Raw genomic sequence first — 19,569 nt, 5'->3', positions numbered from 1 at the left:
GCTCCTCTTGTCAAATTTCCCTTCACTAATATTCTATTTTCTAAATGCAAACTTTTCATTGCTGCACGACGTCGTTTTCTCAAACTCTGAAAGCACACAGCGACACGCAGCCGTCCAGTTGGCACCATGCTGCATTTTATTGCTGAATTTCTGATACAGATTTATCATCATCATCTTTTTTTTTTTTTAAGTTAATACAAAACCAGACAAGAGGCTCACACATAATAAGCATGCCCACTTCCTCCCTCTGGAGTGCATAGTTTCTACACAGCCCGCCTCCTCAGCGGATCAACAGAGTCATTAATGTGACTGAAGCTTCTCTATGATCTGTGGCTGAACGGCCACCTCGCGTTCGACACAACAGAAGCTTCTTTCTGTTCTTTTTTTACTTTTTCTTTTTCTACGTTCGTGTCCATAAAACTGCTTCAGAACATCCGACACGAACACTTCAACATCCTAATTACACTCGTTCACATTACAAAGTTGGATTATTGCATGCAATACATTCTTTATTCTGCTAAGTCATGCATATTTTTTTTTAAACCCATATATTCGTGTTGGTAGACGCCTACTTCTTGCTTATAAATGGTGATTATAAATCCCAGAAGGAGCATTGCAAGCTCGTTAAGACACAGCATTCAAAGACGGGACGGTGACGGTGCAAGTCAGTACATCGAGAGAAAGTGCTTTTCAAATGAGCTCGCAGAGTCCTTTCTGCAGCCACAGAGCCACTGAGAAAGTGTGTGTGTGTGTGTGTGTGTGTGTGTCAGGGAAGGGGGGGGGGGGGTTTCTGGATGTAAAAATGCTACAAGTGAAATTTAAAGCATCTCTCATGCACCGCTCGGCTCGGAAAGAAGGTCAGTTTGTTGTGATGCTACGGCCGTCCTCACCTCTACGCTGTTCTGCAGGACGAGTCTTCAACCTGCACACCTGATACTCCGTTTTAAAGCCAAATATATATATAGATCTATATATATATAGATCTATATATCTATATATATATAAAAAAAAGTCGAATACATAGAGAGGGGGAATCGTTACCTTTAAACACGTACACCCTGGCACTAAACTCATGCATTATTGTAAGTTATTGCTTCTAAAACTCTAATCAAATACAATTTTATGGATTAAAATATAACGCTCTGAATCCCAAAATTATGAGGTAATATGTACAAAGCGATGTCGCGGTGAGATCTTAATTCTAGGCATTAAAAAAACCCAACATCATCCAGGATTTCAAAAGTTCCTCTCAAAGGTTTCTATCGTCGTCGCAGCCGAGTCTCATTTTAACGAGATTTTTAGCCGTCGTACGAAAGCTGCACCGTTTTTTTCTTAGAATTTAAATCAAGATTCTCTCACAATTTTATTTTCAATTTAAATGTTTCATGCATCATTTACTTATTAATACAGAAGAAAACCAATCTCACGGTGCCTGGCACCAGGCCGGTGTTCTGCCGACCCGCTGAGAATTACATGCACCTCGTGCGACGTTTCTACTATTTTGGGTCCGTTTTTTTGTCGAGTGTAAATTTCACACATTTTATACGGTTGTTGTTTTGATGCAGCTGATGCGGTGGATTCGTTAGAGGCACGAATCACAATTTGAATCCGATTAATTGTGCAACCCTCGTCATACATTAAGTTTTCAGCGTGCTCACTAGGACGTGAGTCAATACTGTATTTTATATACCCTGATTGCGTCATACTTTACTTAAATTTTCATTACCTAGACGTGAAATAAAAAGATCTCACTGGATTTTAGGGCAAAGCTGTAACTAAATATTTAAAGGTGTAGTACATCAATTTTTTTTTTAATTGGACTGAAATTTGAGCTCCAGCTTAGTCTAGAAGTCAATTTCACTATTCTCCATGAAGCAAGCATCACTACTGGTCATGCATGGCTACAATAATGTTGTGGCACCACATTCCCGCTAAAGAAGCTAATGCACATGAGTCTATACATATCTTAATGGAAGACATTGGTGATTTTGTTGCTTTCAAACAACTTGTCACTTGTTTTATACAATATACAGTTTGGTCAACAATATGACAGTTAAGATCAAATATTGCACAAATCCCGGTTAAAATGTGATTATTTTTTATAAAATGATCACAAAAAAACAACAACTAAGAAATGAGACCAGGGTTTCTTTCAGGTTAGGATCAAAGCTGAGGGCAATTTGGGATATTTTTCTGTCTCTACATGCAGCAGGTTCCAGATCATGGACAAATGAGAGCTCATGAAGAGGGAAAAAGACTAAACTAAAGTGAGTTTAGGTCGGAGTGGAGAGTAAAAACTGGACCACAATGTGGAAATAGATCCAAGTACGAACTAAAAGTTGCCTAATTTCAATTAACAAGACTGAAAATGTGGGAAAACTTCCAATTTCACCTCTACATTCAACCTGCAGACTTGACGTGGGATAAAAGACAGATGACAGGGTGCATCACTTGCGCTGCTCGCTCCTCTCCTATTCACCCTCCCAAACTAAAATGCATCTAGGATCAACACAGAAAACTGCTGTGGCGCTTCACAACCATTAAGCTACAGATCACGCTCCTTCTTCGGTCCTGTTGGACGTGCTATGGCGATGAGGTAGTGCAAAAAAACAAAACAAAAATAAAACACCCAAATGAGTCTAATCTGAATCACAGGCCTTGATCTTTGCTACAGTATCGTGTGTCGCTTCCTCCCAGAAACTGAGAGCAGATAGTTTGTTCATTATCAAACTGTTTTGATCTAAAATGTGGGGATTTATCTGTATGTTTACATGAAGACTTTGTGCCAATTTCTGCAAAGCTGGTGTTAGGCTACACGTAGACATAACCAGAGTGTGCACAATGCAGGTTCAGACGGCCCAAAAGTCTCTGTAGACGTCCTCGTTGGTGATCAGGCTGCAGAAACAGGCCAGGACAAGAGGGGATGCTGCGGAGGAGAAACGTCCCAGCAGAAGGACAAACAGGAAGGAGGACACGCGTGTCCCAGAAACCCCAAAAGCAGGTCATCCTGACAGAGACTCTTTACCTCCGCAGGTCTCGGCGGCGGTGGAAGTGATGCATTGGTGGTGCAGGGTCCGATCTGAAGGAGACAACCTTCGTCCCTCCAGTCTGGGCTTCAGCTGGTGTCGTCCTAGAATAATGATTAATATTCTTTATTTTCTTCACTTAATGACCTGATTAAACCTGATCCGGAGAATTGTTTGGTTTATAAAGAAGTCTGATAAGAGAGAAGAAAAAGAGCAAATCCTCACACTGCATTGGGAAAACTACTTATGTGATTAATTGATGATCAAATGTATTCATTTTTTTGATGATTAAATTCCTAATTATTTTAGCTCTAGCCTTTAAAAAAAAATCGTGGACCTGCTCCATAGACATTTATTACTACAGAAACTCATCATGATTTGACAAGAACATATTAATGTAAAGATTTTGCAGACGAAACAAAATAACTGAAACAGCACAATATATTTTCCAGATCAACATACTCTTTTAAACGAGGCAGAAAATGTCCAAAATGAGTCACAGGTGTAAAGCTGGAGCTGGTTAGAGGACTGACCTTGGTGCAGAGATATTTCCGTTGTGGTTTGAGCTGCAGCTGCACACAGTGGTAAACAAAAGCCGGGGGGGTTTCTTCCTCTACGGTGACACATAAAGCTCTCCCAAACTGAACGACTTGCCGGGTTTTTTAAGCCGAGACGGTCGGTGAGGACACGTCTGAAGAAAGATAAACGCAAAACCTCCGGACCCCCTTCTCCCCCCGCGGACACGCCGTCGAGGAGAGAAGAAGGTCCAGCCGTCTCCTTCTCCTCTGGACACCCTCCGCTCTACGCCATTTTCGCTCTGCTACTACGGACTAAGGGAGGAATGCGACGACTGGGCAGGACAGCTGTCAATCAAAGCTCAGGCCCGCCCCGGAAATGCTTCTTCTTCGTTGTTTCTCCTTACAGTTTAATCAGCCTTGTAGCGCCACCCGAGTATCAGCCGTTTCCTCATGTAAAACGATAAACAGCACTTAGAAAATTGCAGAGGACATGTTTAATGTGCCAGTGCAGATGCTGAAGTTTGATATTGAAATGATAAATTGATCAAAACGTTATAAATTGCCCCATCAGGGCGGCCATTATGGAAATCTGAGAGGCCTTTAGCCAGCTGCTGAATCACTGGTTGCTATGATGATTCTCGCCCTGAGGAGAGGCGACAGAGCCTCTGAGAATTATCTCAAAAAACAAAAACTGCAAGTCCTATCACAAAAATAATTTCACCGTAAGCAGCAGGATCTTGTTAGGAATACATTTATTAATTCTCATGTACCTACTGTGTATTTTACAGGCGTGGTCACAGGTTAAAGACATGACATCCAATACACACCCATTATAAGCTGAGAAATGGGTCAAAAAGTTCATAAACCTTAAAAGTATGATTTCTTAAAAACCAAAACCGATATCAAGACACTGCTTTAGTGAGGTAAAGTTCACAGGCTCATGGCCACTTTGAAATTTGAATGACACTTGTAGTGTAAAGGATGCCAGAGTTATAGGGCTCTAAAGTTGGCTGGATTTTGGTACACTTTCATGTCATCATGTCAACTATACCCAATTGTTTTGATGTACTCCAATTAATTCACATTTTACAATTGATCAACTAGAATAAACCCAGCTACCAACAATAAAAAACAAACAGGGCAATCACCGTCTCAATAAATGACACAAATAAAGCATGGCACTTATTTTATTCAAATCAAATTCATGAATCACTTTGATAATACCTCGACTGACATCACATAACACAGGGAGCAACTCTGACTGATCATCACGTAATGATTAACAAAATGGTTGAGCTGTATTTCTTGCCCTCAGCTGTTCTTGTAATGATTCAACAAAACTCACATTAAAGATTAAAAGGGTCTCCAGATCACCAGAAAATTCATATTTCTAATGCATTTGATTCTCTTTAGCTTCTGGAGATCGTCAATGGGGAAAAATATTGTAACACAAATGTTGAGTTGTGCATAAATTAACAAACTTTTTTTTTTTTTCTTAGCCACAAGAAGACAAATAGAAGCACAGCATGTTATCTTTACCGGATCTAAATCTACGAACTAGCTAGTCCACGGCCCGGTTACCACCCCAGGACCCGACACTGAGACAGGAGTTTATCAAAAGGGGGTAAAACCTTCAAAAGTGGGCAGCTAAAATCCTGATAAATATCCTTTTGTTACATGCAAGAACAGCAGCTGTGGAAGACTCAAACACTGAAGAGATGTTCTGTCCACCACCCGTTTTAGTTGTAAATAAATAAACCGTTTCTTTGAACACCACGTGGAACCAGCAGTGGATCCTGGTGGGTCCAAACTCCCTGTTGCTGAAGTTTGACGATTGAACCATGAAATGACGATTTTATTGGCAGTAGTTCGGTTAAATCCACGGGAAAAGAAAATGGACAAACGTGGCTAAAGGTGCCTGCTGCCTGCCGAGACAATAACTCACAAAGAGGAACTAAGGCTATGGCACTTGAGGGAGTCAAACACGTGTGTGTGGAGCAGGTCCTGCTCGGCTTCGAGGGACAAACTCAGGTCGGACTTGTTCTGCCACAAGTCAGCGAACTCAGAAGATCCTGTTAGCATTAAAAACTCGTTTACAGGTTTTTACTTTGAACCATTGCATATTCATACAGACAATGAACTAAATATCAATGAGTAAACTTACTCACTGCATTGGAAACAAGCCGTATGGTACCGGAGCAGCGGTGGCACTAACTACGACCCTCTAAAAGTCTGCTAATAAATAATGTTCCATTACTGGGAAAAAAAAAAAATAATAATACATCGTGACATTGCATAAAACAAACCAAGGCACGCAACGTGTCCCTTTTGTTTACAGAGCAGTGCAGAGGCAGAAATTCAAGATCTATGACGTCATCTACCAAATGCGCGGTGGGGCAGCGTGAACTCGGAGTGTGGACTGCAGCCCGCCGGGAAGCTGGATGAGGTGGAGTCCTGACGCGTTCGAGGGAAACCGAGCTTAGTGCAGAAAGCGGATGCTCATTTTCTGTTCCACGTCCACCTTTTCCAAAACCTGAGGAAACAAAGCAGAGCAAGTTTACAATCAAAGAAATCTGAACGGAGGTCCTGCGGTCTTTAAAAGGCATCACTGAAATCAGGAAAGACTCTCAGACAGAAGTTTGTTCAAAGAAAGGATTTAAAAGACGTCACTAACTGCTGAGCGGATCTTCTCAGGCAGCTCCTTTAATAACTTTTAGTTTTCAGTCGCGTTTGGGAATAGATGAAAATACGTCTTTTTGAGGATCTCGGGTTCGTTTCATTTTCCCGATACTTCAACTTGGGTAAGAGTTTAAAGGTCGTGAGTTGCTAACTGTGTTTTATAATCATCTATACATGGTTTTGAAAACCGTTCTGAAAATGTGCTCTGCATGTCTGACCAATAAAAACTAAATCCTGAAGTTTCTGTTCATTATAAAATCCTCTCCCTGTGTGTTCTTGGAGACTGTAAAGAAGAAACACCTGCGATGACACCAGGAGTTTTACATTTTGCTTTAAGCTTCAAGAGTTAAGCAGCTTTTCCACGACGGTACACACCAAAAACCCTTCAGCAGTGTGTAGAATATGTCTCTGCAATATATATTTCTTCTCCGAGGTCACTGCTGGACTGTAGTCAGTTTGAGTCCTACTGGGGCCTCCAGAGCTAAAAGTGAACGTGGTCTTCGTCTGCGCTTTAATTAAAAAGAACCCTTCAAATAACAAGTCCGGTAGGAATGCTCCTGTGGTGACCAAACAGCTGTGTAAATAAAACGAGTATTGAGCACAGAACTGGCCTTGATAAACTCATTGAAGGAGATGGAGTTGTCTCCGTTGGTGTCAGCCTCCTGGATGGTCCGATCGGCGATGCTGCCGAGCTGCTCATCAGAGATGTTCACGCCGACCATCATCCGCAGGACCTGCGGAGGAGGAACACCACGGCCGGTTTAATACCAAATACGGTCAGACGGTCTGAAAATAACCTGAGTGGTCGGTGTGTCTTAGCATCACGCGAGATCATTCGTAGGAATTGCACGGTTATAAATAACAGTGCACACGTATTTAGTAGAAATAAGAAGACAAGCGGTCCTCTGAGCTACTACTTCCAGCCCCGCAGGCTCCGGCAGGTGACGCAGAAATGTTTTGCACATAAACAGCAGCTCCGCCTGAGTTATTTGACTCGGAGCTTACAGCGATTACAGGCACTGAAACCGAGAAATAACACGGACAGAGCCAAAACACAGGAGTTCAGACCGTCCGGGAGAAATGAGCCTGTACTTAAGGGGAGAGATCACATCATTATCAGCCGTAGGGCAAAGTCTCGTCCTCGGCGAGGAAATCCTTCTTTAAAATAGATGTTACACAACACAGTTTGTTGCTGTAAATATTTTCAGAGGAGATAATAAAGGATGTCCTCGAAGGACAGAAAGAAACACCGTGTTTGAAATGTTATTATTCTCCACCTGCCTGGTTCACTGTGTGTGTCAACCACAAACTGAGCGCTGACTCGGCGTCTTATTTACATGACACACTCACCTGCAGCAGCTCGTCCCGGGAGATCTTGTCGTCTCTGTCCAGGTCGTACAGGCGGAAAGCAACTGGAAGAATAAAGAAACGTACAGAAGTCGTGAGTCCGCGCGAAGAAACCCGGTCAGCGGTCGTGATGCGGGTCAGCGGCGCCGCCCGGACACTCACACAGCAGCTTGTTTGTCCGGCTGTTGAGCGGCTCGCTGGGGGCGGCGTTCTTGTGCTTCTCGTTGTCCTCGATGGGTCTGAAGTGGGCCAGCGTCCGCATGAAGCCCCGGAAGTTCACCTGGTCCTCCCTGAAAAACAGAATCGGGTCTGAAACAAGGTTCCTGAGGTCTCTGCGGAGGATCAGGTTACCGTTGAACGCTCAGCCTGGTCGTAACTCAACACCACAGTGTGCACACTTGAATGCATTCCACCTTTTTTCTAAAGCAAACCAGAGAAACGAGAAACCATCTGAAACCATTAAACCCATAGCTGCAATTCAAACGCCTACACGTCAGACTTTTTGGGAGTTTAATGATACATTGAAAAACATCTGGGTTTGGACTGCTGTAATGATAAAAAAAAAAAAAAAAAAAAAAAAAAAAAAAAAAAAAAAGCCAAAACTGCAGTCAAATATTTTCTCTAAACCTCACTGAGATTTATTACCACACAGACTTGGCAGAAAAAGACAGAGCATCTGGAGTGAAAAGCATCCGGCTCTGTTTCAGCTGAGCTGGTGACTCAAAGAAGACTGAACGGGGAGAACTCACCCCTCAGGAAAGAACGCGTTGATGATTCGGTCTCCCAGAGGGTTGATGGCCAACTCGGGGATCCTCTGGAAATCCTCTCGACTGCAGACGTCGGGAGAGGAGAAGGAATTTTAAACACAAAAAGGGACACTTCATTTTAAACAGCTCTTCTCTTCCTGCACTTCATTTAGAGCCTCTCACAGGAGTCAGACTGAGATTTGATGAACTTCTGATGAATAATTTGATTTGTGTTCATGATTAATTTTGGTATTTCGTGTCAGATGTTTCTGTTATTGTGGCAACGACCGAACAATCAGAATGTCACGATAGGAAAAATGTGTCCCGAAGCAGCGGAGCGGGAACAGGTGGAGGAAAGAACTGTTGTGTGTAAACATCCTTCACGAGTCTTTGTCCTTCAGAGGCTCAGAATAATCCTCCTCCACCGAACCACCTCGAGGTCAAACTTAACTTTCAGTTGCTTAATGATTACTGACTTCACCAATCACTGAACCAGAAAAATGTGTCTCTGTGTTCAGGACTGACTTCATTAACTCAGAGCTTTTTCTGACCCAACTTTTACCTGCAGCCTGTTTTTGTTTTTTTAAATCTCCACAGTGAACAAACACAGTTTACCAAACCGACAAAACACTAAATCAAGAAAACCTTGTTCATCAATCAATCTTATCAAACTCATTTAAATACATTTTAAACTACGTCCAGTCTTTGTCTCTGTTTTTGAACCCTCACCACTTGATATTGATTTTAAATTTGAAGTTATTTTTACAGTTTAGTTTTTAAGACATTTTTATCCGTTTTAAGACAACTGGTTTTTATTTGCGACTTCTTTTAGTGACAGTATTATCTTATTTTTGTTTTTTGTTTTAATTTTCTCCTGTAAAAACATTTTAACTGCATTTTATGTATGAAAGGTCTCTTATAAATAAAGTTTATTAGTATTATTATCATTATTATACGATGACAGCTTTCCTAAAATTGCAACACACTGAAACATAACTCCTGTATCATGACACGTGTTGCATCGTCAAATTCTTATAAACGCAAGTCACGGCCCGACTCACTACATTGTGACATAAAGTCCTGCACCTGAGGTTACTGCACCCTCTATAACAATTTGCAAAGCTGTGAGAGGATCTATTTATTAAAAATCAACCACTGCATGACACCAAACTTCCAAACTGGTCTGCTAAAGAAACCAAACTAATGTTCAGTGTGTGTATTGTCACGCTGCTGGTGGTCTCTGCTCACCTGAGGGTGCCGTTCTCTCCTTTATCCAGGCTGGTGAAGCGGCTGTACAGGCGGGTGATCTGACTGTGGGAGACTGCAGGGAGGACACACAGGAGGACACACCTTTTACTACCAAAGGACCAGAAGACAGCGGACAGAGGTGGAGGAAGTATTCTCATACTTTACAGAAGAAAAGGTACTGAAAGTAAAAGTCCTGTTTTGGACCCTCCGACTGATATCTGATTATATGCGACATCGTCAGATTATTGATAGTGAAGCATCACTGTGTCAGCAGCATGTTACTTTCACCTCATTTCAGCACAAGTCCATATATACAAAGCGAATGTATCAAACTTCTCACTCTCTTAGCAGATAAAATGCTGAACTCCCCCTCTGAGTGTGTGATTTGGAGATTTTACTGAAAGATCTATTAAGTGTCTAAGTGCAGAGAACGACACCTCAGATGTGTCTGTTCATCCCAGGAATTAGTCTGTTCCTACTTACAGCCAGTCTCCTTTTTTATTTCCTCGATTTCCTCTTCTCGGAGTAACGTGGACGCTCTGGACCCCATGTTGAGATCTTTAATACAGTTCACTGGTCGAGATGTTTAAAGGGCGTTAAAAAAAAAAAAAAAAAAAAAAAAAAAACGAGCCGACTTTCGCAATCCGAGAGAGACGTTAGCAAACACGCTAACTCCGCGAGCTCAAACAAACGGCTCGGGTTTGCAGCGGGAAACTAAAAACAACCGTCGGAGAGGGAGAGACGTTAGTCCGAACGAACAGCCGTTTTCTGTCCTCCTGTCGGTGCCGCTCGGCCGGGAGTCGGTTTGTTGTCACAGCTCTTCTCCGGTTCGTCGCGTTTGCATGTTAGAAGACGGGCTTCAGTCAGGTTATCTTCCTGTTTGATGACGTAGTTGGGGTTTACGAGGCCGGCCTCCTGCCGGGGAGGCGGCCTCGTAAACCCCACCTCGCGGGTTTAGATGGCAGAGGAGTGTGCCTGATTAAAATGTTCAAAGACACCTCGTATAAGATGATATTCCGATTGAAAATCAAATTTTATTGCGTCTGTTAAAGAAACAAAGAAAATAATTACAAACTGAGAGAAAATTAAACAAATCCATTGAAAAGTTTACAAATTATTTTCAGTCATATTAAAGAAATACTATTTTTGGACTGGTAGGTACATCATCCAGTTTAGGGTACGGTCTCAACTGTAGCAGTCACGCAGACTTGTGTTCAAAAGCCGTGAGAAATATACAAATTAAAAAGCCATTTTTTTTTTGTGACATGAATTCATTTCTATTTTTTGCCAAATTAACATATTCACGGATTTATTTTTTCCTGTAACAAAACCTCTATTTTCTGGCATTTAAACAGTTTCAACAAAACAACTAGGTATGGATTTTATTTTGTTTATCTAATGATTCCCTTGTCATCGATTTTATAAAAGTTTCTTCATTAATGTTTTTACAGTTGTAATGAACTATTATTATTATTATTAATAATAATTTTGATGCCACATTGGTTCATTGACACTGTAAAACATCGCGATTTCACTTCAGAGTCTAAGAATTAATTGTCATATATAATGACAAAAACTCTTCACATTTCAGATAACCCGATCTACAAGATACAAGATGTCTTATTTATGAAAAACTACAGTAGGAAAAGACATTTTTGAAAGGAGAGGGGCTTTAATGCTTGTGCTCATCTTCAAATAATAGGACGGCTCAGGACAGATTGGTGTTAGGTGGAAACGGTTTTAAAGTCGTGGACGATGAGGACTCACAGGCCTTCCTAAGTAAGTTTCTTTTCATTTCCCGTCTCATATAATAAAGGTCAAACATTTCTCCTCACCAATGATGACACTTTTACTCCACCAGTCTTGTTTATTCTGTTTTTGCAAGAAAGAGAAAGATAATTCCTCCTGTCGTAAGATATAACGGGTGAAATCCCCTTCAAGGACCCCTGTCGGTTTATGTGCACACTTCAAGGCTCAAGTAGAATTATTTAGACACAACACAAGTCCTCCTCTGAAGACCAGCTACGATTCAAACACTTGACAGAAAACAGTTTTGTCCTTCAAATTTTATTTATTTTTCATTTTATTTATATGATCCCTGCATCACCACAAAGTCTCCACAGGCTCGACGAATAAAGCTGAGGGCAAAACACATTTACATCATTTCCACGTCATTATTGTTGTATATTCTTAAAAAAAACACACAACAAAAAAAAAAAAATCAGAGCAAGTGTTCACAGTGATAGGACAATTCATCATAAAACAGGCTACACAATTCTCAGTAAAATCAAAACAGGTTAAAAAAAAAAAAAGAAAAAGAAAAGTGTTATAGTGTGTTCATAAAACAGCAACTCCACGTCACATCGATTGCTGCGCGGTGCAAAGAGAAGCTCGATGTCTCTGCTCTTCTCGAGGAAGAAGCTTTAACGGTTTTTAGTATCTGAAGTGACACACTGAGTCCATGGCCAGCTGGATGCTGCAGAGCAAACAAAAACATCAGAGGTAAATAACAGAAACTCAAACCTGCCAGCAGGGGGCAGCGTCTCTGTTACAGAAAAAACTGGCAGGACGAATGTTTATGACAATAAATTCTGCAAAATAATAAAATTACCACATTAAAAGAGTCATGTTTTGAATTATTTGGACATTTTATTTTGGATTTAAATCTCAATTTTCTGTAAAATATATCATATTTGAATTAAATGTAATTTCCCAGAACCAACCAACACGTTAGCATCATGTCTGCACGGTTAGCCTCATGAAATGATTGCCATTTTAAAGTATAATTTTAAGTGTCATATTTTTATGTCACTTTAATGTGTTCATGTAATAACTATTCAAATGAAATAAAATCAGTTTGTTTTGTTTTTTTAATGGACTTGGGCGAGTTAAAGTCAGGCTGTTGAGTGAAGCTGCTGTAGCCCACCGGTGGGACACGTACCACAGCTTGGGAATCACTGCAATTATTATGTTTCTAATGGCAAAAGTTTTGCATCACACAGTAGATTAATACAATGATCTATGAATGAAATGATTAAAACTGAAGTTTGTTCCTTTAAATGAACAATAACTGATGATTTTTTTTTTTAATCATTAAAATTTAATAATAAAAACAATAATAATATTGACCAAAAATATCAGGAAGGCATTTTTTAAGTCTAAATTCAGATTAATGATAAATGTTTTCTATTATTGGGGACTATTTTCCGCTGCGGATTAATGTGACACTGAGGATACAGAGAATTAAAAAAAAAAATCTCACAGACAACAGAAATAAAAGAAGTGTTTAGTCACAGAAACCAGCTGGTTAAAGAAGTGTGCAGCGTACCTGTCTGCGGAGTATCCCCTCTCACACAGGTTCACCAGAGCGTACAGATGTCTCAGGGCATATTCGTACTGAAACACAGCAGAGCGTCACGTCAGAAATGTCACACAACGATCTGGGACTCTTCAAATGTCACAAAAGTTCCAGAGAGAAGCGAACGTTTTCTGAATAAAACCACGCAGCTGCATGAAAAGTAACCCACAAAATAATCGGTATCATTTCCCATCTTACAGTCGATATCTGACTAAAATAAAACCCGTAGCCACATCGTTTGCATCTTCCCACCTCAGTTTTGTGCCAGTTGAAGCAGCTGTATTTGTAGTGGTCCACTGCAGCCCTGTAGCACTGATGCTGAGTCAGCTCGGCCTGCTCGTTCAGAACCTCCTCGGCCTTCAGCTTGTCGCCCGTCACCTTCTCGACCACCTGCCGCGTCGTCTCCGCCAGCATCTGCCTGACCTGAGGGGACACACAAACTCTGTTAAGAGTCTGTAACGCAGCAGGTGCTCCACCGGGGGGCGCCGTCTCCATTTACCTTGAGGTGGGCGTCGATCTCCACCAGCAGGCTGCGAGCGGCTCTGATGTCGTTGGAGGCCATCATCTTCCTCTTGAGGATGGCGAGGGGGACGTCGGGGCTTGGGGTCAGGTCCGGCTCAGTGACGGGGGGGAGGGTCATCAGAGGAGGGGTCACGCCAGCGGAGGGGTTTCCCTGAAAGGCCACGACCTTCATGTGGGCCATAGTCTGCAGAGAGAGAGACGGACTGTGAAAATAAAAGCAGGAACATGTCTTCTGCATCGGCACTGCTGTTAAAACAGGAATTCCCCTCAGATTATTTTGGTGTGCAGTGAAATGTTTGATGGTATTTCCCTCCTCATCAGCATCAGCAGTGTCTCTCACCTTGTTCCCGAACTGCTGGACGTGGCTCGTGTTCGTGTGGCTCCTCACGATCTTAAATTGCCTCAGCAAAGTCTCTTTTTTCAGGTCCTCCTGGAGGCACAAAAAAACAACATGAGCAACACAATATTTCCCCAAAAATAAAAAATAAACTTCTACTTTCAGGTAACGACAGACGTGTTCTTGATAAAGAACTACCAAAGTTCCAGCAGACATTTGATTTGTGCATCTGTCTCAAGTATCAACCAGCAGTGAGGTCACCTGTTGGTTTGTGAATGTTATGAAGTTCAGATTCTGTCCGTCACCATCTTGCTAGTTTGGAGCAGTTTGGAGCAGGAAGTGACCATATTTGGACAAGTTGAGGGAGGAGCGGGCAGTGGATCTGACTGACGATACTTCGTCCCGCCCACCGATAGCTGTAACCTGACTGCACCACAGGCCTGTCAATCAAACACGTCTTTTTGAAGCTTATTTTCTAATTAATGATGGATTATTTTTAGATGGACCGCCAGAAAACTAATAAGAAGGAGCAACTTTAGCTAACAACACCGAGATAACTGGTGGAAAAGAATTATTGACTTTGTATTTGATGAGAGAAGTTGAATGGGAGTCTATGGAGCCGGAGGCTTTTTCGAGCCGATCTCTAGTGGCACTCGGTGGTACTGTAGCTTTAAGGCACTTCTGCATCGGCCTCATTTTTCAGACCAGGAAGCTATGAACACTTTTGTATACAGTCTGTGAACACGGTAGCAGAAAGCCCACCCACCACGTCAGAGTCCTCCATCCAGTTGACGCTGTACCAGTCTCCCAGGTAGGTTTCCCTCTTGTCGTCGTAGTAGCAGGCGTAAGACGACTCGTGAGAGTTGGCAGCGGTGGTGGCGTACACTGATGAAAAAAAACAAAACACATTCTTCATGTCATGCTGATTTAAAATTTTCCAGATTCACATGTCAGCTTCAAACGTTTGTGTGTGTGTGTGTGTGTGTGTGTGTGTGTGTGTGTGTAGCTCTGAAGTCAAAAATGTTCCAGAAAAAACAAAGTTCAGACACCTCGACTGTCAATCAGGGTGCAGATGAAGGGAGTTAGAGTGGGGATTAAAAGCAGCCTTTTGATTAAAATCAGGACTTTGATCTGTGTCCTGTGGAGGTCTCACATGATGCCACACACATGACAGAGAGGACACCACCAGCTGGAAGGCTGAGGTCGGCGTTTCAGTCTAGAACTAAAGTCCACATCGCTGACCTCAGTCCGGTCTGGACACGAGGAAGGATGCAAAACAAGTTAACGTCGGTCACGAGGAAAAGTTAATGTCGGTCAGCTTTTTATTGACCTGCTCCGACTCCGTTATCTCTTTATCCTTCTGGACCATGTGGAGCTTAAAGGTCAACTCACCGTCGATGTCGGCAGGCAGGTGGTTCATCATTGACCCGGACTCACAGGCCTCGATGTACAACACCATCTGTGCGGAGGTGGAGGACAAAAACAAGCGTTCGTATCAGATGTTATTGGATTTTTGTGCGTCTACACAAGTAAGAACCAGACGACGTGTACCTTTTTGTATTTCTTATTGTCGTGCATGTATTTAATGGCGGCCTGGAGGTCTTCGGCGTGTAGCTGCAGACACAGAGAGAGAGTTATTCAAACAAACACAGACTACATTTTACTGAATCAAGAAGTGTGTGAGCCCTAAAATACAAATGAACATGTGAGGACTGGTGCCGGATATAAATCTGGAGCGCTCTCTAAAGTTATTACAAATTATTCTGAAAGAAGACGTGAAATTTCATCACCACCCATCCAATAAATAACTCATTAAAGAGTTTATGTTTCACTGAGTAGCACCGTACTGCTGCTGAACAGAAGAATCCGTGTGTTAAACAGAACACATTGAATTCTGGGGGAAAAAAAAAAATACTTCAACCTGCAGGTGTGTTGGCAGCTGATGCGTTCAAATGTTACAGTTATTTCTGGTAAGTGCAGAGTTTGCTGTTTTTAGACAACACTACACTGTAGAAACTCAAGTACTACACGTGTGTGTGTGTGTGTGTGTGTGTGTGTGTGTGTGTGTGTGTGTGTGGCAGGAAGTAAAAATCATCCTCACCTCATCATTGGGGAAGGCCACGATACCAGGGGCCCCGTGGTCGGTGAAGTACACGAACACGTGATCGTTGGGGCCGCTGCAGACAGAATCAGACGGAAGTAAGAAAAAAATAAACTTGATAAACCAGATGCCGTTCAGTCCTCCGATGCGTCAGCACTTGCCTCTTCAACACTTTTCCGGAGCCACCTTCCACCTTCGAGGAGTCGCCCTTCAGCACCGCCAAGAAGTTGTCAGGGGTCACGTCCTGCAGCGACGGGAGGAATGTGACGGGTCATCACAAACGCCCTCTCCAAACTTTTTATCATTTTATTCTATAGAAATGTGTTTTCTGAAGCACTCACATCTCCGGTGTAGTCTTTAGGAACTCCCTTGTACACGTCTGAGCCGTTGGGCCTGTTGATGATCATCCCAGGGGTGGGGTTCCTTGCAAACAAACATAGGGTTCATGATGATGATGACGATGATTATTATTATTATTATTATTATTTTATATCCAGCACTCATCTCCTTTGCTCTCTGTTATTCTTGTTGTCGTTATTAGACATGTGACGACATTATTATAATTTATCAAAATATTCACCTGTCATATGCACAAGATCCACATAATGTAAAGAAAGTACAAAGAAATGGTGGATTTCATCATCTACGGTTCATAATATCATTAAAAAATTTTTTAGAGAATCCGGAGAAATCTCTGCACACAAGGGACAAAGCTGACAACCAAATATTGGATGGTCGTGATCTTCACCGTGTGCGAGTGTGCGTGTTGTGTTGTCTGTGTGTTGGGGTATTTTTTTTGTGTTTTCCGTTTCCCCCCCTGCCCTTTAATACTATGATACTAATGATAGAGATTCACAGGAGGAAGTGAAACTGGTTGACAAAACACTTTGACAGGGAAACACACGAATGATTCACTGATCAGGGGACCAAGCCACAAACAGGCTGTTGAAAAAAACAACTTTTCTCCTGCTTTGACTGCAGGATCACTTCTTGTAACAATAATGACGTACTTCACGTGACGAACTGCACTGTTACAGCAGCTCACGAACAATCTCATCAAATTGGAAGGAAAATTAATGATATTTAACATAAAAAGCGGAAAATCTTCAGTGCAAATGCTACAATAAAAGTTATTTATTAACCACAAACGCAATCAATATAAAACAATCAATGTTGCATAACTAAAACTTGGACCCAGTTTACGAGACACATCGTGATTGTCGGCCAACGCAGGTAATATAACCACATTCCTCCGTTATAAATTGGCCAGCAGCCCTCATTCGCACACAAAACAAACACATTTCTTTGACTTGTGATTCACCTGAAAGGAGAAGAAAAGCATTTAATGTGTCAACTGACATCTGATATCTATGATTTGATGCAGAAAAACACCCAACATAATCTGCAGTAACGAGAAGGGGCGGGAAAACATTAACATGCAGACTTCTCTTTCTATTTCTGTCTCTCGCACCACACACGCTCACACCACACACACCACACACACGCTCACACACATGCTCACACCACACACACGCTCACACCACACACACACACACGCTCACACACACCACACACGCTCACACCACACACACACACACGCTCACACACGCTCACACCACACACACCACACACACGCTCACACACACGCTCACACCACACCACACGCACACACGCTCATACGCTCACACACATGCTCGTATATCGCTGTCAACACATCAAACAGATTTGACTGTTAATCAATCAAAAAATACATCGATTAATCAGGGATTAAATCTGGTGGAAGTGCAGCCACAGATGAAGAAGTGTGCAGTCCAGAAGCATGAAGAGTTTCTGTTTTTTATCCAATACAAGTAAATTTTTCAAAGATTTGATCAGGATTTTATGATTTAATTCAAATGTAAGTGATGTATACTAAAACTTAAGAGCCGACTCTGTCAGCTGTCTGTGTTTTATCTAAATTCCAGGAGGAACAAAACTTCCAGTCAGAGAAATGACTTCCTTGTGACTCCTACTTGACTCAACGCCAAGCGACACAAAGCGACCTGGGAAATGTGAACAGGACTCAAGTGAAACAGCTGCAACCAACAACCACTGGAAACCCTGAAATACGTTCATCACCGGCTCAGAGAGGAGACAGACATTCATTCGAGCGTCACAGAGCAGTTGCTGACAGTCGAGTAAATCTCTGAGTATCTTAAAAAAACACTTCAAAAGATTAATCAGTGAATAAACTGTCACTTCATCTCTTATGTTTTAACACATATACACTAAATTCTGATCAATATTCTCCTTATTTATCAGTTTAGGAGTTAAAGTCTGGAGATGAAACAAGCTGTCAAATAATCGATTAATCTAAAGACGGACAGTAAATCAGACAATATTTTAATTGATTATATTATAAAATAATTTTTTTAAAGAAAAAGTGCCAAATTTTTAATAGCTGAAGCTTTTCAAAGTGAGAATCTATGTTTTATACTCATAATAAACTGAAGATGTCAGGTTTCTAATGTGATTTTATTTTATTTATTTTACTATTTACAAAATGCTTGAAAAATTATTTGATGATTAAATACTTACATTCAGTTATATTTCTATAAAAATTCCCATTAAGGAAACATGTAAATAATGAACAATTATTTAATTTGGTTTCAATCTTTAATCTGTCTGTTAAATTAAATGTAATATAACCTGTGAAAAAGTAATTCCTAAATTTCAATTTGAAGATTTGTTTGTGCTGTATCTTCTCTAGAAAGAAGGACAAATATGACTGATGTATTTTGTGAACACTTCGGGGGAAAGAAGAAGAAAAAGAAAAAGAAGAAGAAACAGCTGCAGAGAACCTTTAAAAAAGTGCCAACTCACTCCTCATTTTGAGCCAAGTCATCATACATCATGACCACAATCTGCTCATCTGGGATGCCGTTCTTGTGGACGATCTGGTAGGCATGGCAAGCATCGGCCTGGGAGGGAGAGACACATGATCACAGTCAGTCCGAGTGTTTTAAAAGCTGGAAGAACAGAAGGAAAAATCATACACGCTGGAGAGGAAGGAGCTTATTTGCAGCGAACTTCTTGAGTCATGCAGTTTGCACAGTGGCCTCATTACAGCTTCCCCCGTCCCACCTGATGCCTGTAGTTGTACCAGCCGTTGGAGCCTGCCACGATCAACACCCAGTTTTTCCCACCGTCAGTCTCCTGGGTGGGAAATCCGAGAACAAGCCCGACGCCGAGGCCGAGCAGAGCGAAGAGGACGTAGCGGCTCATCATCTCACCTCCTGTGGGAGTCCTGGAGGGATGACAGCGGGGTTAAAAAGGTTTAGGTTCACCCCAAAGAGTAAAGGTATCTGCTGGAGATGGCGAGGTGGAAAAAGTTCGACACAAGATAACATCTGATGGCTGTATGTCACATGATGATGGTATCCATTCTGGGAAGCTAGCCGCTGCTAGAATAACAAGCGAACAGAAACCTCGACTTTTTAGAAGATTAAAGTGCTTTAAAGCTAATAAAACACACTCCGGGTGAATTAAAGCGGATAAAAACACACACGCAGACTTGTTTTATTACCTTTTCTTTGCTGTGTTGTTGGTGGAAGTGAAGCAGCTACGAGAACATCTTCCGTCGAGTCGGCAGCACGTTTACATATTATGTCGGGAAAAACAGTCGGCGCATACTCGAGCGCAGTAGCC

General features: G+C 41.8%; 2 protein-coding genes and 2 long non-coding RNA genes across 5 annotated transcripts; 1 reads left to right on the top strand and 3 right to left on the bottom strand.

The window, feature by feature from the left end:
- Positions 1-113: 113 nt before the first annotated feature.
- On the bottom strand, positions 114-3,885 carry LOC138205033 (uncharacterized). The gene is made up of 2 exons (XR_011178848.1): positions 3,560-3,885; positions 114-3,130 (listed from the first exon to the last, which is right to left on the bottom strand). It is a non-coding gene; the product is annotated as an uncharacterized lncRNA (long non-coding RNA).
- A 394-nt stretch (positions 3,886-4,279) lies between these two features.
- Positions 4,280-10,467, bottom strand: chp1 (calcineurin-like EF-hand protein 1). The gene is made up of 7 exons (XM_069160671.1): positions 10,048-10,467; positions 9,565-9,637; positions 8,320-8,400; positions 7,733-7,860; positions 7,574-7,635; positions 6,835-6,957; positions 4,280-6,077 (listed from the first exon to the last, which is right to left on the bottom strand). Exons 1-7 carry the CDS (start codon positions 10,112-10,114, stop codon positions 6,024-6,026), a joined length of 588 nt encoding a protein of 195 aa, XP_069016772.1. The 5' UTR covers positions 10,115-10,467; the 3' UTR covers positions 4,280-6,023.
- A 1,148-nt stretch (positions 10,468-11,615) lies between these two features.
- lgmn (legumain) lies at positions 11,616-19,149 on the bottom strand. Its single transcript, XM_069160670.1, has 13 exons — positions 19,006-19,149; positions 18,745-18,842; positions 16,224-16,305; positions 16,044-16,126; positions 15,883-15,958; positions 15,333-15,395; positions 15,174-15,240; positions 14,548-14,666; positions 13,785-13,874; positions 13,422-13,628; positions 13,175-13,345; positions 12,893-12,960; positions 11,616-12,040 (listed from the first exon to the last, which is right to left on the bottom strand). The coding sequence occupies exons 1-13, from the start codon at positions 19,147-19,149 to the stop codon at positions 11,998-12,000; spliced, it is 1,311 nt and encodes a 436-aa protein (XP_069016771.1). The 3' UTR covers positions 11,616-11,997.
- On the top strand, positions 15,147-18,750 carry LOC138205030 (uncharacterized). 2 transcript variants are annotated; one of them, XR_011178847.1, is made up of 4 exons: positions 15,147-15,310; positions 15,863-16,152; positions 17,847-18,059; positions 18,632-18,750. It is a non-coding gene; the product is annotated as an uncharacterized lncRNA (long non-coding RNA). The 2 variants fall into 2 exon arrangements; XR_011178845.1 differs by lacking the exon at positions 18,632-18,750 and having other exon boundaries at positions 17,847-18,375.
- Positions 19,150-19,569: the final 420 nt, after the last annotated feature.

This window comes from Embiotoca jacksoni, unplaced genomic scaffold, assembly GCF_022577435.1.
Source record: "Embiotoca jacksoni isolate LCO1_2020_lvr unplaced genomic scaffold, fEmbJac1.0.p SCAF_27, whole genome shotgun sequence".
Classification (NCBI taxonomy): domain Eukaryota; kingdom Metazoa; phylum Chordata; class Actinopteri; family Embiotocidae; genus Embiotoca; species Embiotoca jacksoni.
This window is presented reverse-complemented; position numbering and strand designations above follow the sequence as displayed.

Excerpts from the sequence above, each read along its gene's own strand:
- chp1 (XM_069160671.1), bottom strand. The coding sequence starts at position 10,114 with ATGGGGTCCAGAGCGTCCACGTTACTCCGAGAAGAGGAAATCGAGGAA. Across the intron at positions 9,638-10,047 it reads AATAAAAAAGGAGACTGGCT|TCTCCCACAGTCAGATCACC; the intron begins GTAAGTAGGAAC and ends TCCTCCCTGCAG. Across the intron at positions 7,861-8,319 it reads AACGCGTTCTTTCCTGAGGG|GGAGGACCAGGTGAACTTCC; the intron begins GTGAGTTCTCCC and ends TCTGTTTTTCAG.
- lgmn (XM_069160670.1), bottom strand. The coding sequence starts at position 19,149 with ATGATGAGCCGCTACGTCCTCTTCGCTCTGCTCGGCCTCGGCGTCGGG. Across the intron at positions 14,667-15,173 it reads CCTGCCTGCCGACATCGACG|TGTACGCCACCACCGCTGCC; the intron begins GTGAGTTGACCT and ends TTTTTTCATCAG. Across the intron at positions 13,629-13,784 it reads TCCAGCAGTTCGGGAACAAG|ACTATGGCCCACATGAAGGT; the intron begins GTGAGAGACACT and ends CTCTCTCTGCAG.